Source organism: Phaethon aethereus (assembly GCF_964289735.1).
Source record: "Phaethon aethereus genome assembly, chromosome: 4".
Taxonomy (NCBI): domain Eukaryota; kingdom Metazoa; phylum Chordata; class Aves; order Phaethontiformes; family Phaethontidae; genus Phaethon; species Phaethon aethereus.
In genome coordinates this window covers 8,349,227-8,364,843 of record NC_138578.1, presented here as the reverse complement: position 1 = coordinate 8,364,843, position 15,617 = coordinate 8,349,227, and the positions used below count along the sequence as shown (strand labels likewise).

General features: G+C 40.5%; 1 protein-coding gene across 1 annotated transcript in view; it reads right to left on the bottom strand.

Annotated features, from left to right (window-relative positions):
* Window positions 1-15,617, bottom strand: part of FAT4 (FAT atypical cadherin 4) — a gene marked incomplete at its 3' end in the record, with an annotated part of 153,996 nt that overhangs the window by 46,907 nt on the left and 91,472 nt on the right. The window contains exons 5-6 of the mRNA XM_081999665.1: window positions 12,598-13,520; window positions 11,674-11,848 (exon numbers count right to left, since the gene is read on the bottom strand). Of these exons, the coding sequence (XP_081855791.1) occupies window positions 11,674-11,848; window positions 12,598-13,520 (1,098 nt within the window). The remainder of the gene's footprint in view (window positions 1-11,673; window positions 11,849-12,597; window positions 13,521-15,617) is intronic.

The following is a 15,617-nucleotide window of genomic DNA, read 5'->3' as shown; positions in this document are numbered from 1 at the left end:
CTATTACAGAGCTGGACCTACTGGAACACAAACACAGACTGAGAACACATGCAATAAAGCAAAAGTACAGTATATATTTAGCATAACTTCAAGCTGTTTCATGTAACAATCTCTTTCTACACTACACATGCACATTATCATAAACTTATCACTTACACATCTGAACAATGATAGATAATATATTCCTCCAGTTTAGCAATTTTCCCCATTGCTTGCTTTTGTTTAGGAAATTTTAAAAAACCCTATGAAGGAGAGGCTGAAAGAGTCCTTGCTCCACCGCCCGCAGCGTAAGCTGGATGCGGGGTTGCTGACATAAGCAGATGCCAGTTAGCGACTTGTGGCTGTCAGGTTTCATTCTGCTTCCACAAAAGGCACAAGCATTAATCCCAAGTGCCGTAAGCCCCCTGACATACACTTGTAATCTATTAACACCGAAGCTATAGGTCACTGGAGACGGTGCTCAGAAAAGACACACGTATCGCAGGTTTCTCAGCCAGAACCGCACTTAATCTCAGAGCAAGAAGTGGCCTTCTTCCAAATACGTTTCAGAAAATGAATCTTTAAGGAAAATTTTTCACAGCCGAATAGAACACTCTTCAGAAAACCTGGCAAATGACTGGTCGTAAGGGTGCACCTCTCCGTGCCCGCACCATCGGCAGTTCAGGGAGGGTAGGCATGACCATGTGCATTGCCAAGACCTCTGGTGACCAAGGTGAGATTTGAAGAAAGTGGAACTTAAAACAAAGGCAGAGACATTTTAAAAAAATTCCCCAAACCACCAAATTACCTCTCCTTGTTGTAAGTTATTGCTATAAACAGAAAAAATAGAGAAGCTGACTCCTGCAGGGACTGCTGACTAAGGCAATTTTTGACTGCTTGTGACTCCTGAATATCCCACAGCGAAATTCCTGTAATGCATGATTGTGAATTATGCTTTAAAAACACCCTGTATAAATAGTGAAGATTAACCAGCAGGATAAGTGTTCAGGCCATATGGGCATGTTTTACTTGTTTTATCCTTGCACTTCAGGCTTCCTGAAATTGTAGTTTTGTATTTGAAGAATGAGCTAGCAGACTTTCAATTTATAAGGTGTAATATTTAATTTTAAAAATGGTTTAAGATAACCAAGACTGGAAAAAATCTTAATATTTCTCAAAGCCTGAGAAATTGCATAGCATAATGACTACTTATCATTATGTTACTCTTCTGCAAACCAGATTACATTCAGCAAACTCATTAGCACATTTGAAGTAGAATTTCATATAAAAGTGATGTAAGCAGGACAATAATTTTAAACTTCCAAACTAATCATAGCAAGATGGATGAATGAAGAGATAAGAAGTGTAACAGCCTGAAAATTTACAAACTGACAATTCTTTCTTCCTTGAAATTTTCGATTGTCTACTAAATCTTACATATTAAGCATTATATTCTAGCTTGTTTTCCAGTTTAAATACATTTACCTGAAACCTTTTTTCAAAGAGATATACCTGCTTTTTTCCCCTAAACTACTACCAAGTAGTTAAGGAATGATAGTAAAGAAAAAAAAAAAGGGCAAAAAAAACCCCAGGACAACAGTGAAGACAGCTTAAAGACTGACAGTCGTTATCATTCATTTGGATCAATACGACACAATGTTTTCCTGTACCATGGCAAACCTCAATGAAAATTGAACTGCCCTGGCATATTTCATATGCTCATTTCTCACTTTTTCATCATTCCCCCTGTATCTGTTCACAATAAACTGTTTACTGGCAACAGTGCCTACTGAATGCCCAATACACATTCAATAAAGCTGCACTGCAACAGTGATAGGGCTGAGAGGCAAGTAGATACTAAGACCATGCATGTGAGATGAGACTGAGGATCAGGACAATAACTGGCTCGTTTAATGACTTCACACCAGTTTAAGCAGGCTCCTGAAGTGACTGAATCCCATTCATATTTGCTATATATTACGTTAAGTGCCCATGAGTCTTTTGTGACCATGGGGTGATATTCAAGAAATGAACGCAAGATATAATCATACAACTTGAGAAAACAACGGTATTTGAACGAAAGCAAGAAAGGACTTTTTCCCCAACTGTGTGATGGAAATTTCCATCCCAGCGTGGATGGAAATAAAGGAGAAAAAAAAATCCTTACCAAGCAGATAAGGTACTTAAAAAAAGAGTGGTAAGAACTTCTTTGAACTATGTCTTCCATACGGTACATAATACAGTCGATCTTGGCTTGCCATAGATCAATATTTTTATAATTGATGACTGACAATATCTCAAACTTTAATCAGATAAATCTGTAATCCTGCATTAAAGATGATGCTAATTGCTTTTTATTAGATTAACCCTTTAAGAAGGAGCAAAAATCAGCTTTGACAGTTCACAACACACACATCCCTGGCAAAGCTGGTATTTGTAGCCCTTTATTTTTGGGTTTTTTTCCTTTGTTATTTTTATAAGGTTCCTGTAAGAAACTCTGGATGATGAGAAACACTGAATTACTGGATATTCTTGTTTACTTCATTAATGATGAGGTAACTTGATAAGAGTAACAAGGACCATCACCTACACTCAGTCTTTTTAGGTGGCAATAAGACAGCAACAATTCTCACCAACATTTACAACCAGCCAAAAATTTTTAATAAATAATGATGTTTCTGCCAATAGTCTGGATTTCTTTTACTTATGAGGGATGCAAAGAGGCAAAGGTTTAGTTACCTAATAAAACTTGATATTTTCAACTATAATTCCAAGAATGTCTGTAGAGAGATTAAAACTTTTGGCTGCATTACTACATCTTATCTTATGCTTTCCTAGACTCTAGAAGAGAAGTACATTAACCTCATCAGGATTCTGCTTGTCTATTAAAAACCAAAAACAAACCAGCCAACAAAACAAATACAGGATTTGCATCCATACTGAGGTAGAACCTATGTAGTTCTCCTCAACACCACTTAGACCTGAATAACTTTACTATATATTTGTGCAGATAGACTGCAGGTTTTTATATTGCAAAGCACAAACATGCACACACTGTGCTTGATGGCCCCCTCCCATGTCAGTTTTGCCATAGCTGGCGCTCTTCCAACACCCCAATTTCTGAACCTTCATGCCTCTGTCAATGCAAAAACTCTGAAGACCTGTTTCTAAAGAATGTAATACTTCTAAAGGTTATAGTTTAGTAATTGGTCAATTTTACGTATACATTAATAACAGCTAATTAGAAGTTCGTAGACTAGTTAAAATAATTTCCCTTCTTTTTCTTTTGTTGAATGCAATGAAATGGAGAACAGCTCACCCAATAAACCTCAGCTAGAAGCAGTTTATCCCATCCTAAATAAGCCCATCAATTATTTGCTGGATTCTTCACAATCCCAACAGAGAGCAGAAAGGGAATTACACACATGAGAAATGTTTGAATGGAGAGGCATGCACTTAAATTAAGGACTTTTCTGAAAGTCCACAAGTACATGTAAACTATAGAGAATAAATGTCTTTAACCTGTATTTCGAACTCTGATTGCCTTGTCCAAATAAAATCCACCATCAGTTTGAGTTGGTTTCAAAGATGAAGTTCTGTCCATGATCTTGACCTGAGTGAAAAACTAACTTTAACTGTTTCACAGATATTTCAGCTTCCTCTGGCCAGCCTGAACCCTGGGCCAACTTCACTATACGTCTCTCCTGCACTGTGCCCCAGAGAACATATATGCTTGGATTTAGCTCAGAGGCTCTTGCTGAACTATTTTGAAAATAGTGATCTAATAATGAAGGTTTAACTTCAAATAGAAGACTAAATCCCTCAAATGGTATTTCTGGGGCTGGATTGCAAAGCTTGTGGGGCAGTCCTCTGAAGGGATGGGCTAAAGCCCTCATCTCCTTGGGGGAGTAAATGCGTCACATCGTATAGACATGGATACGCTCTCTTCCTTGACAATTACTCTCTAGAGGACATTGGACTGACTTTGCCATAAACCCGCTTCCTAAATAGCTTTTGTCTTCTAGAGAATAATTAAGAAGTGCTAACAGTTTCTAAGGTCTGTGAAAGGGTAAGATCCTGCTATTAGCTTCCCACAACTACAAAAAGCCACTCTCAATTTTCTTCTCTCCTGATTTTAGATGATGTAAGACAAAATGAACACTGTGAACTCACTGATGAGTCTGTCACCATTTCAGTTCTCCCACTGTGTGCTTTAGAAATAAATTAAAAAATCTTGCAAAACTACAAAACAATAGTTTTAGTACCAGTATTAAAAGAGAAAAAATAATAAAACTAGTAAAATAGTAAACCAGTAAAATTAGACTTAAGTAGACAGCATTGGCATGAGGAAGAACTTTCATAAGGGCAAGGAAATAAATGGAGCTGGGACAGAAACCAGTATTAATTTTGAAACAGCTATGGCGTAAAACAAGACCACTGAGGAGGACAATCATTACGTAAACTGCTAAGCACCAAGGTAAGCATACATCAGCTTCATTTAACTCATCGAAGCTTGAAGCGATGTGTATATTTAGACATAGCACAGAAAGCATGGAAAACAGGACATTTCTAACTGAAATTTGTGAGTTGCTTCTTTGTTTTGACAGCACCAAGGTTTATAAATAGATGAATTTGTTTGAAAAATAGAAGTCATTCTTCTAAGACAACATCTTTTCACACTGTAGACTGCCTGTTAAGTAGAAATACAATGTATGCTAAGAAAACAGGATGAGTATAAATGTCTTTAAGCCCAGTCACATAAATCTCATACAATGTTAACTCTCAAGACTTTTTCTTACCATTACTAGAAAGTACAGTGATCCTTCACTTGTCACTCCAAACTGGGAAATATCTTAAAATGTGTTAAAAAACAATACAACTACATTTTCAGATTTTATTTGATTTTAGGCTTTTGGTTCCCTTCAATCCTATCTCAAAAGAGAATTCCTAAAGAGGATATAACCTCTCTGCTTGGTTGCCCTCCTTCATTCTTGAAGGAAAGAATGCGTAAGTCAGGGGCCATTATTTTCTAAAGAAAAAACATATGGTTGTTTTTCATACAGGCCAGGGATGTATACAGAGAACAGCTAACTAAATATAGTAACCAGTCCACTGATTCATTTCTTTCAGAACTACTTATCCAAATCACTAAATAGAATATTAAAAAAAAAATTTTAAAAAAAAACCCACACAGGAACACAGCTTCTAATTAGAAACATCACATTTTGATTTTGGTTTTATTGTGGCAATGTGCCATTCCGACCAACCAAATCAAGAGGTGGTGGTTGAAGTTTATTTAAACAGTAGTCCTGAGCAGCTAGCAGGTTTCCAGATGTGCTACTTGACAACCAATAAATAAAAGGAGAAGGACTGTTGGAATACTAACATTTGCTCCAGAAAATTGCTCAAAGAGTTAAAGACAGGGATGATAAAAGCAGCTGCACCAGTTCTTGTCATGGTGCCAGAACTGAATGTTTACCCAGCACTGCATCCCCACCAAATGGGGTGAAAAAAATTTAGAAAGTCTCTTTTCCAACCATTTCGCCATGAAGAAGGGTATAGCGAAGCAAAACAAATGATTTACGTGGTAGAAACAGACCCATAACAACACATTCGAATAGTAGCATGTAGGTTTCTTGGCATTTATGTTAGCAGACGTTTTGGGGGAGCATCTGTAATCTAAACACTATCACGTTATTCCACAGTCCATCATTTTGCCTATATTTATAATTCGTGCACTGTGGTCTTACAGCTTGTGCTGAAAGAGGTATTCTAAATTGGGATGGGTAAAATTTGGAGTTGAATTACTTTTAATTTCTGAAAGCCAAAGGTGTACAGCTCTGGAAGGTGCTGAATATTCCTAATGATGGACGCTTTGTGTGTCTTTGTAAATCCCCACTGCCTACAGCGGCAGTCTAGTATCTGAGACACAGCAGAAGTTAGAGCAGGCTGGAAGTGCAGAACTGAAGAAAGAGTGATGATAAAACAAGTTTGAAATCAAGAACCTTTGTGCAGACTGTCTTGTGAAAACCGGGCATGAAGCAGGCTGCATGGCCACAAATCACTGAGCCAAGCACCAGAAAAATGTTTTATCAGTCTTTTCCCTCCCCCAGAGAGGAGGGAAGACCCTCTGCCGACCCAAGATCTACCCTGAGGACTGGGTGGAGGATTAGCAGGCAAGGCCAAGGAATAGCTGGGCCAGAGCCAGGATGATACATATATCATGACTGACTTCTCTGGGCCTGAGGGGAACCCTTGCTTGGGAAAACAGTTTTCCAACAACTGCCCAAATTTCCATCACTGGTTCCTATGGTCCTGCCAGCAGTCCTCATCTGACCTGCCCAGCATGATTATGAGAAGCTCAACTTTTAATAACTCAACAACTCATGTGCCCAGGACAGAGATCTGGGCTCCAAAAGAACGCGCCTGCATGGCGTGATGAAGCACAGAGATATCTGAGCCAGGGCGGGCACCACATCACATGCAGTCCTGCCAGCTCAACACTATGTGGGCTGCTGCTTTGTGATGTCCTAATCCTTCACCTGCTACAAATAGACTCAGTGTACTTGCTGCTAATACATGCTATAAATCCCATAAGGTACAGAGGATGAAATAACAGCCATTACCAAAGTGGCTGCCCCTTCTGAGGCCACAGATTGTTTTCAGTACATTGGACTGACACCTCTAGAAAAAAATAATGAAAAATTTAAAATCATTCTTCTTCCATCAACTTCCCTGTACGCAGGCTGGGGTAACACTATAAGAACCACAGTCACAAGCTGAAGAAATGATAATAAACGTAAGAAAAGCAAGAAATCCTTGATTATGTATAGGGAGATTGGGAAGACCAATTCCCCAATTGGGAAGTCAAAACCAAGTTGAAAATCCAACAGTTCTTATGTCTAAGGATACTTCTAAGTATGCATTGTGTCTGTTTCCTTCAAAGAAAGGGAAGAGTTGGCATAGGCTTCTATAGGAGCAGGATATCACTCTTCAATGTTTTAAACCAGTCAGTGTGGCCTACAAAAATTGAGATGTAGATCCTAAGAAAAATGGGAAGTGGGTTGGACAGACAGAATTTTGCTCTTGATGTGCTACCCAGACATTTCCACAGTTAACTGTATCTGGATGTCTACCATGATTTTTATCTGTGGAAAAAACAAACCCTAAATAAGATACACCATATATGGCAAGACTGTTGCTTGGGCTGCTAAAGACAATCCGAAAGACTGTTTATTACAGCTAATGAAAGCCAAACTCAAAGTGCAAAGTATGATACCTTTCCCTTGATTTATTTTCAAAGATAATATGGATGTGGATAATTTCAGGCAAGTCTGCTTTCTTCAACATTTTGGCAGGCACTGCTTTCCTACAGAGGAGCACTAATTGTTTTGTGTGTGTGTTTCTGGTTGAATTGTCTCTCTGCAAAATCCTTCTTTCTAAGCATTATCAAAATAATACAAACTAAGAATCACAGAATCACAGAATCACTAGGTTGGAAAGGACCTTTAAGATCATCAAGTCCAACCATTAATCCAGAACCACCATGTCCCCTAAACCATGTCCTGAAGCGCCACATCCACACGTTTTTTGAACACTTCCAGGGATGGCGACTCCACCACCTCCCTGGGCAGCCTGTTCCAATGCCTGACCACCCTCTCAGTGAAGAAATTTTTCCTAATATCCAATCTAAACCTCCCCTGGCGCAACTTGAGGCCATTTCCTCTTGTCCTAGCACTAGTTACTTGGGAGAAGAGACCAACACCCTCGTCGCCACAACCCCCTTTCAGGTAGTTGTAGAGAGCGATAAGGTCTCCCCTCAGCCTCCTCTTCTCCAGACTAAACAACCCCAGTTCCCTCAGCCGCTCCTCATAAGACATGTGCTCCAGAACCCTCACCAGCTTCGTTGCCCTTCTCTGGACACGCTCCAGCACCTCAACGTCCTTCTTGTAGTGAGGGGCCCAAAACTGAACACAGTATTCAAGGTGCGGCCTCACCAGTGCCGAGTACAGGGGCACAATCACTTCCCTACTCCTGCTGGCCACACTATTCCTGATACAGGCCAGGACGCTGTTGGCCTTCTTGGCCACCTGGGCACACTGCCGGCTCATGTTCAGCCGGCTGTCAACCAGCACCCCCAGGTCCCTTTCCGCCGGGCTGCTCTCCAGCCACTCCTCCCCAAGCCTGTAACATTGCATGGGGTTGTTGTGACCCAAGTGCAGGACCCTGCACTTGGCCTTATTAAACCTCATACAGTTGGCCTCTGCCCATCGATCCAGCCTGTCCAGATCCCTCTGCAGAGCCCTCCTACCCTCCAGCAGATCAACACTCCCACTCAGCTTGGTGTCATCTGCAAACTTACTGAGGGAGCACTCAATTCCCTCATCCAGATCATCTATAAAGATATTGAACAAGACTGGTCCCAGAACTGAGCCCTGGGGAACACCACTCGTGACCGGCCGCCAGCCGGATTTAACGCCATTCACCACAACTCTCTGGGCTCGGCCATCCAGCCAGTTCCTCACCCAGCGAAGAGTAAACCCGTCTAAGCCTCGAGCCGCCAGTTTCTCCAGGAGAATGCTGTGGGAGACGCTGTCAAAGGCTTTACTGAAGTCCAGGTAGACAATGTCCACTGCCTTTCCCTCATCCACTAGGCGGGTCACCTGGTCATAGAAGGAGATCAGGTTGGTCAAGCAGGACCTGCCTTTCATGAACCCATGCTGGCTGGGCCTGATCCTTTGGCTGTTCTGCAGATGCCCTGTGAGCACTCTCAAAACCAACCGCTCCATAATCTTCCCTGGAACAGAGGTCAGGCTGACAGGCCTGTAGTTCCCAGGATCCTCCTTCCGGCCTTTCTTGTAGACGGGCGTCACATTGGCAAGACACTCTAACGAAATAGTTACATTAGGCAAAGAGCTGCACATGCCTGTGAGAGTTTCTTTTATAAACGTTTAGAAGCTGCTCAAGAATATAATACTCAAAACACTTTTCTTACCCACTTCAAGATTGTGTCATTGCCATCTTTCTGCTAGTACAGCCAGAACTACCTGATTTAATAAAGCAGGCACTGACTAGCAAAGGTCAGTGTGTTACCAGCCAGATACCCATCACATACCCATACTGGTAGCTTTTGTAATGTTTTGTATATTTAAAAAAAATATTTTATTTTTTAAAAATATATTCTTCTCCTTATAAGCTGCAACTCTTTTAGAAAGTCTTCCTGGCACATAATACTTTTCTAACTCAGTTGCCACATGTCTACAGAAGTACATTGCATTCTGTGTATCATAATGTAATTTATAGTAATATAAAATTTGAGATGCAGCTCGACAGAAATCCAAGAGTCTGTAACTTGGTCCATTTGTTCTACATCATTGTGACAAACATGTTTTTTTTAAGAGGTCTCCAATGAATTATGTGCCAGAGTGTTCTTTACCATCTAGACTGCTTGAATTCAGTATGACTAATTCAAACATAAGAAATTCTAGGGCATCCCTGTTAAGTATGTAATACATGTGAAGTACTTAAAGTATCTATTATGACTCTGGTCCACATCCTGCTTGCATGAAATAAAGGGAAATTCTGGCATTGACTTCTACTGAAGCTGGACACTGTCCTGTGACGTTTTAGTTCAGATAAATCATGACTAACATAGTTTTAAATGTGTTCTTTGATGGCATGAATTTAGAGTAAGTCTTCAGGCTAATCATAAGGTGTTTTCTAATATTATTCACCATGCTGGTTGAAAACTATACCAAATCATACTAACTGTGGATTAGTCACAGAATCACAGAATGGTAGCGGTTGGAAGGGACCTCTGAAGATCATCTGGTCCAACCCTCCTGCCAAGGCAGGATCACCTAGGGCAGGTTGCACAGGAATGCGTCCAGTCAGGTTTTGAAGGTCTCCAGAAAAGGAGACTCCACAACCTCTCTGGGCAGCTTGTTCCAGTGCTCCGTCACCCTCACGGTAAAGAAGTTTTTCCTCATGTTGAGGTGAAACTTCCTGTATCAGATTGTAAACTTCAACACAGTAGAACAGTTAAATTTACCTTAAAGTTACCACTGAACATCTGCCTCTGAACACTTTTGATAGTACTTTTTAACACTGATAGGAGGGAATAACTTTGAGTTTGCTTCACAAGGAGATAACAAATTAAAAAAAAAACAGCTTCAAACATTGTTTAATCAGCATAACATCTACATGTTTAAACACAAGAACTAATAAAACATGCTGCTTTTCCTGTCAGCAACTTACGGCAAAGGGCCCATGCACGCTTCATGTATTAAGGCCTCCCCTGGATTACCTGAAACTCTGAGATCTCCCAACCCAAATAAATATTTTCATTTGGTATGGTTGGGTAAGCCTTGGGTAAGCCTCCTGGATTTCGTATTTTGTAGTAACCAGAGTCTAGGAAAAGATTGTGCTCTTGTCAAACTCTTGGCTTACACATGGTGCTAGGCGTGGGGTACAACTGACTTCTTGCTCCTCTCCTTCTTCCAAGGACGATAATTGTTGGCTGCACGACACCCCTTATCAGTTCAATCTTTGGTTATTTTTTGATAAGTTCTGTACAGTCCTAACAGACTCTTGCCAACTTGGACTGGGAGAGTAAACAGACATTAAGGATCTGCTTTTCCTTACAAATCCAGCCTCAGCTTCTGAAGGAACATAACGACATTCAAGCCCAAGCAAGTCCAAGTCACAAGTGAGCAGTCTGCAGCCATTGAGTAATGGAAAGCCAATGTAAAAAATACAAAACATACAGTATCTCTAGCCAAAGTAAAAGACAAATGATACATCAAGTCCTGAAAGTGTGTTTCACAGCTTCAGCTGTGCTCAGACTGTGAAATACCTGAGCACTGCTGCAATAGGAAAATATAAGCCATACATATTGTCACTGACACAAAATACTGCACACAATATGGCAGAAAACAAAATCATATCCACTTGCCAACAAGTTGGGTTTGCTTCTATTTTTGTTATTAGAAATTAAGAACAAGTCTTGCAGTAAATTAAATCCATCAGACCGTGGGGGACCTGAGATCAGTCCAGAATATGATGCAGGATGTCTTCATTACTAAAATTCATACCAAAATCTAAAACCAAAAAACTTTGTGCTCTGATACCTCAAGTGAAAGTGTAATTTATCGTCATAACAAGAATTCACACCATGTTTTACTGAAGGAACTTGCAATGTGTGACTGGATGCTGAACAAAGCAGAAAATTAAAATACTGAAATGTAAATTGTCATTACTTTCCATGTGTAAGGTTTCGTTAAGATTAACTGAGTAGTCCATAGCTGTTTACTGGCCATTGATTTGACCTGTCTGCACATTTCTGATGACAACATTATATTGGGTTTTATTGCCATGCATGAGGCTCTTATGAAGCTCTTATGACCTAGGTAGGACCACTTACCACTGCAGGGCAAAAATCAATCTGCCTAAATCTGTAGTGAGTCCTACTAATATCAAACAACTAGACTCAAATATAAAATCCTGATTTCCAGAAACCAAACTCTCTTCGACATCAGGTAAACCCAGCTCTCCCCACAAATCTAAACTGAAGCTTGGGTACCAATCTCCATCCACTAAAGTTTCAGATCCTGATGAAAATACTTCTTTTCTATCCAGGATGCAATGTTTTCGAGTGACGAGATTTCACCAGAAGAGACTGCCCGTTTGCTTTACCTGCATCAGCGGCTGTGATCAGTAGTACATACTGCTCCTTCGCCTCCCGGTCCAGGCTCTGCACCAAGCGCAGCTCTCCGCTGACAGAGAGAGTAAAGGCTCCTTCTTCATTTCCAGCCACCAGCACATAAGTAAGCTTGCTGTTTAGGCCTTGATCATCGTCCCTTGCTACAACCTACAAAACCAATGCAAACATGTGGGAAGAAATATCAAGAACTGATGAGTGCAGGACCTGTAAAATTTTATTGGGATACAGGAAATATTCTTTATGACAATAATCCAAATTAATAGACTGAAGTAATCCAAATGCTTTAAGGGCTAGTATAAATTAACTGTAATTTTGTACAAAACACTTAACACAGTGGTGATGGACTTAAAAGCATAGTTTGAAAATACTAAATAGTCGATTGCTTATTTTTCTCAAGCACAAATACAGTAAAGACTGTATTGGGGCTCAGTGAAAACCACAGATCATCTAGTGTAGGCTGAGCTCCGCACCAAAGCAAGCACTGCATGTCCTGAATCCATTTAGTGCTCTTTCAGTGTCTGGCACAGAGCCTCATCCCATGTAGGCAATGATCAGATTGAGAGATTTGTTGCATGAAAGTTGAGATTGAGATGAGACATAGAGCAAACTCTTAAAGTCCCAGTGTAGGTGGGAAGTTAGGTAGGGAAAAGACAAACAAAACTCCAAAGCATAACATAAACTTCTGGTAAAAGAATAAGCAAAAAAACCAAACCCCACCCACCCAAAGAGGAAAACAAGCCAACCACCACTGTATGTTATATTACAGCCAAGAGGAAACTTTTCAATTGTCTTGCACCTTTTTAATTTTGGAGGAAAGACAACTATACATTAATATCATACAATAAGACATGCTAATAATTGTGGGAGAAACATATTTATTTGCTGAATGTACTCACCTGAAGAATAACTTTCGGGAGTGTCTCTAAATTCTCAGGGACGTTCACAGAGTAGGGAGAAAGTTCAAATGTGGGAATATAATCATTGACATCCTTCAGCATAATACTGACTGTCGTGGTATCGGTCCTTGGGCTGCTCCCACGGTCGGCTGACTGAACAGTCAATGTATAGGAGGGCTTTTTCTCTCTGTCCAAAGGCTTGGCAACTGTTATCACCCCTGTCACAGAATCGATTCGAAACTCATTATTGGCATCTCCGCTCACAATAGCGTAGCGGACCTGCCCGTTTGTACCTTCGTCTCCATCCGTAGCAAATACCTGGATTAAATCTGTCCCTGTCAATGTATTTTCCCCCACCTCTACTTTATAAAGCTTTTGGGCAAAAAGCGGGTTATTGTCATTAATGTCCAGAACTATAACCACCACATCTGTAGATGAAGAAAGGGATGGCTGACCCTTGTCTGTGGCTACCACAGTCAAGGTGTAGTTGGACACGGCTTCTCTGTCAAGCTCCCCGGTAAGCCTCACTTCACCATCAATAGTGCCAATGCTGAATTTATTTCCCAGAGGCCGGAGCAGACTATATTCGATGTAGCTGTTTGGACCGCTGTCAGGATCGGTCGCCTGTGCTTTGAACACGATTGTATCTATTGGTGTGTTTTCTGGGACGTAGGTCAGCTTCGGGGAGATAAAGCTTGGAGGGCTGTCGTTCACATCCAGCAGAATAATTGAAACTTGGGCTGTACTTGTGTACCTGGAGGCCAGGAGAGGGGCCATGTCATGGACTTGCACGACGAGGCTGTAGAAAGACTGGCTTTCCCGGTCCAAAGGCTGCCTGATGCTCAGCACCCCACTGTTGTCAATGCCAAACTGCCCTGCGCTGTCCCCGGATGCGATGCTGAAGGACAGCTGTGAGTTGGAGCCTGGTGATGTGGGGAGAAGAAAGGTAGAGAACATGACTTCATCCCACTGACCTAGAAATAAACATTTCTAGCCTCGTTTCCTATGGAAATGAGGACTGTATGATTGTGCTGCCTGTTCAGCCTCCTCATCACCATATTTGAATCCCAGCTAATTTCATCCAAATTTCACAGTGGAGCAGAAGCCTTTGAAGTAACTATTTTCTGATGGGGGTGGGGGGGATGTGGAGGGAAGGATGTTAACTGGAGCGGCCACAGAGGGAACGGCCAGCAGAGCTCATCTCTGCTTTTCATTCAGCAGGAGCTGCACGGTGGCAACATGCGTAATTTTTCCTCATCTACAATGGTTAGAGATAAAAGTTTTGAAGGGTTTTCCTTTAGAAACCAAGACTCAATAGTTCTGCTGCTCATGGAACAGCTGTTTTCCTCCAGCTCAACTGTTTTCTCCCCAGTTCAACTAAGCAACGTTATTACTAATGTAATTATTTCATGAATTCTTCCACCCTATTAAAAAAAGCCACAACTAGAAACTCCCAGGCCTAGCTGGAGCAAGCCAAGAGTGAATCCTGGGGAGAGGTATGCTTCCCATATATGGCATGGTATTCCAAAATATCAGATGAACAGCCCTCATCTTATGATCGAAACATAACTAGCAATTATGGTCAAGGGAGAGATTTATAATTCTGGTAAGGGAAATGCATTCTGAATCTTGACAAGGCTGTGCGATGACCTTAAATATGCCATACAATAAACAAATGTATGTTACCGCTTCAACTCCAGAGTTCACTCTAAACAGCCAGTTTTTGGGAACACCTAATTGAAATGAGTCTTCTCTCATTAATATACATACCTGTGTGCATATCTATGTATCTATCTATCTTACTCCTACTTTAATTAATTTTGAAAATTTTGTTTTCTTGTTTTGGGTCATAAAGACGGTGATTTAGGATTAGTAGATTAACAGACTGTTCACTACTAATTTACCCCTCAAACTCGCTTTTTCATGCAAAGAAACCAAGATGTCTGCTTAAGTAGCTGATTACTTTCTGTGCCTTTTGTCATTTTTACTCAGAAGTTCTTTTCCCTCTGACTGAATTGCTTTGATAATAAAAGTATTCCTGCATTAGATGTATTAATCTCTTCTGTTTATTATGCTAAGGCTTGGGAACTCTAGTCTTACTTGTCTTTCCCCCAGCGGCTACTCTAATGGGCATCTTTCCCTCTCTTTTCTTCTCTTGTAGGATCTTAATTACAAAATAAATAGAATCAAACATGAAAGACAAAATATTTTAATGCAAAGAAATTAACACATTAATATACCAGATATTACTGTTTCTACATGACTTTGATCAAGTGAAGCACTGTGAAAGTTTGATGTTATTCTATTTTTTTGTTCCAGCGTATTTTCATATGGACTAATTACACCGATGAAAGTCTTCTGATTTCAGTAAAGTATGTTCTGGCAATTCTAGATTTTTGCCAATAGACTTTGTAGACGGGGAGGAATCAGATCTTCCAGAATAAAATTATTTTTAAAAAATGCTCTTTTTTCCCAGTGTTTTTTATAGTGGTGCTTGTTCCTATAAAACTTACTGCTTGTTCTTCTTACCTCATCTCATTCCTTGTCCTGTATTCTCTAGGTTTTGATGCTGCTAATGCTTATAGAGATTAAACTGTGAAGCAGAAGGTGAGCTGCCTAAATATCAGTGGAGCCATGACTGCCACTTAATGAACTACTTTTAATCATGCCAAGCTGGCATTGTATACCTCATCCATCCCCTCTCCCCAGGTTTGGAGCTGGGCTTTTTTTTTAAGGAGAATGTAGGGGCATCCTTTCTGCTGAGCTTTGGGTTTATTTAATCTGAGGGTTAATCTGATAAAACCCTGAATGAGAGCTCAGACATGGAGCCACCAATTCCATGACGATGCTCTTTTAAGGTCTTGTTTCTATTTTTATTTATTTACTAATGCGACAAAAGAAAAAAAATCCTACTTCCCCCGACCGCATTCTGTAAACACCTGTAGAGACTAACTGGGAAATCCCATCAGCTTGTGCCTGAAGGAATATCTTGCCATATTTTGTAACAAATAGACAAGAAT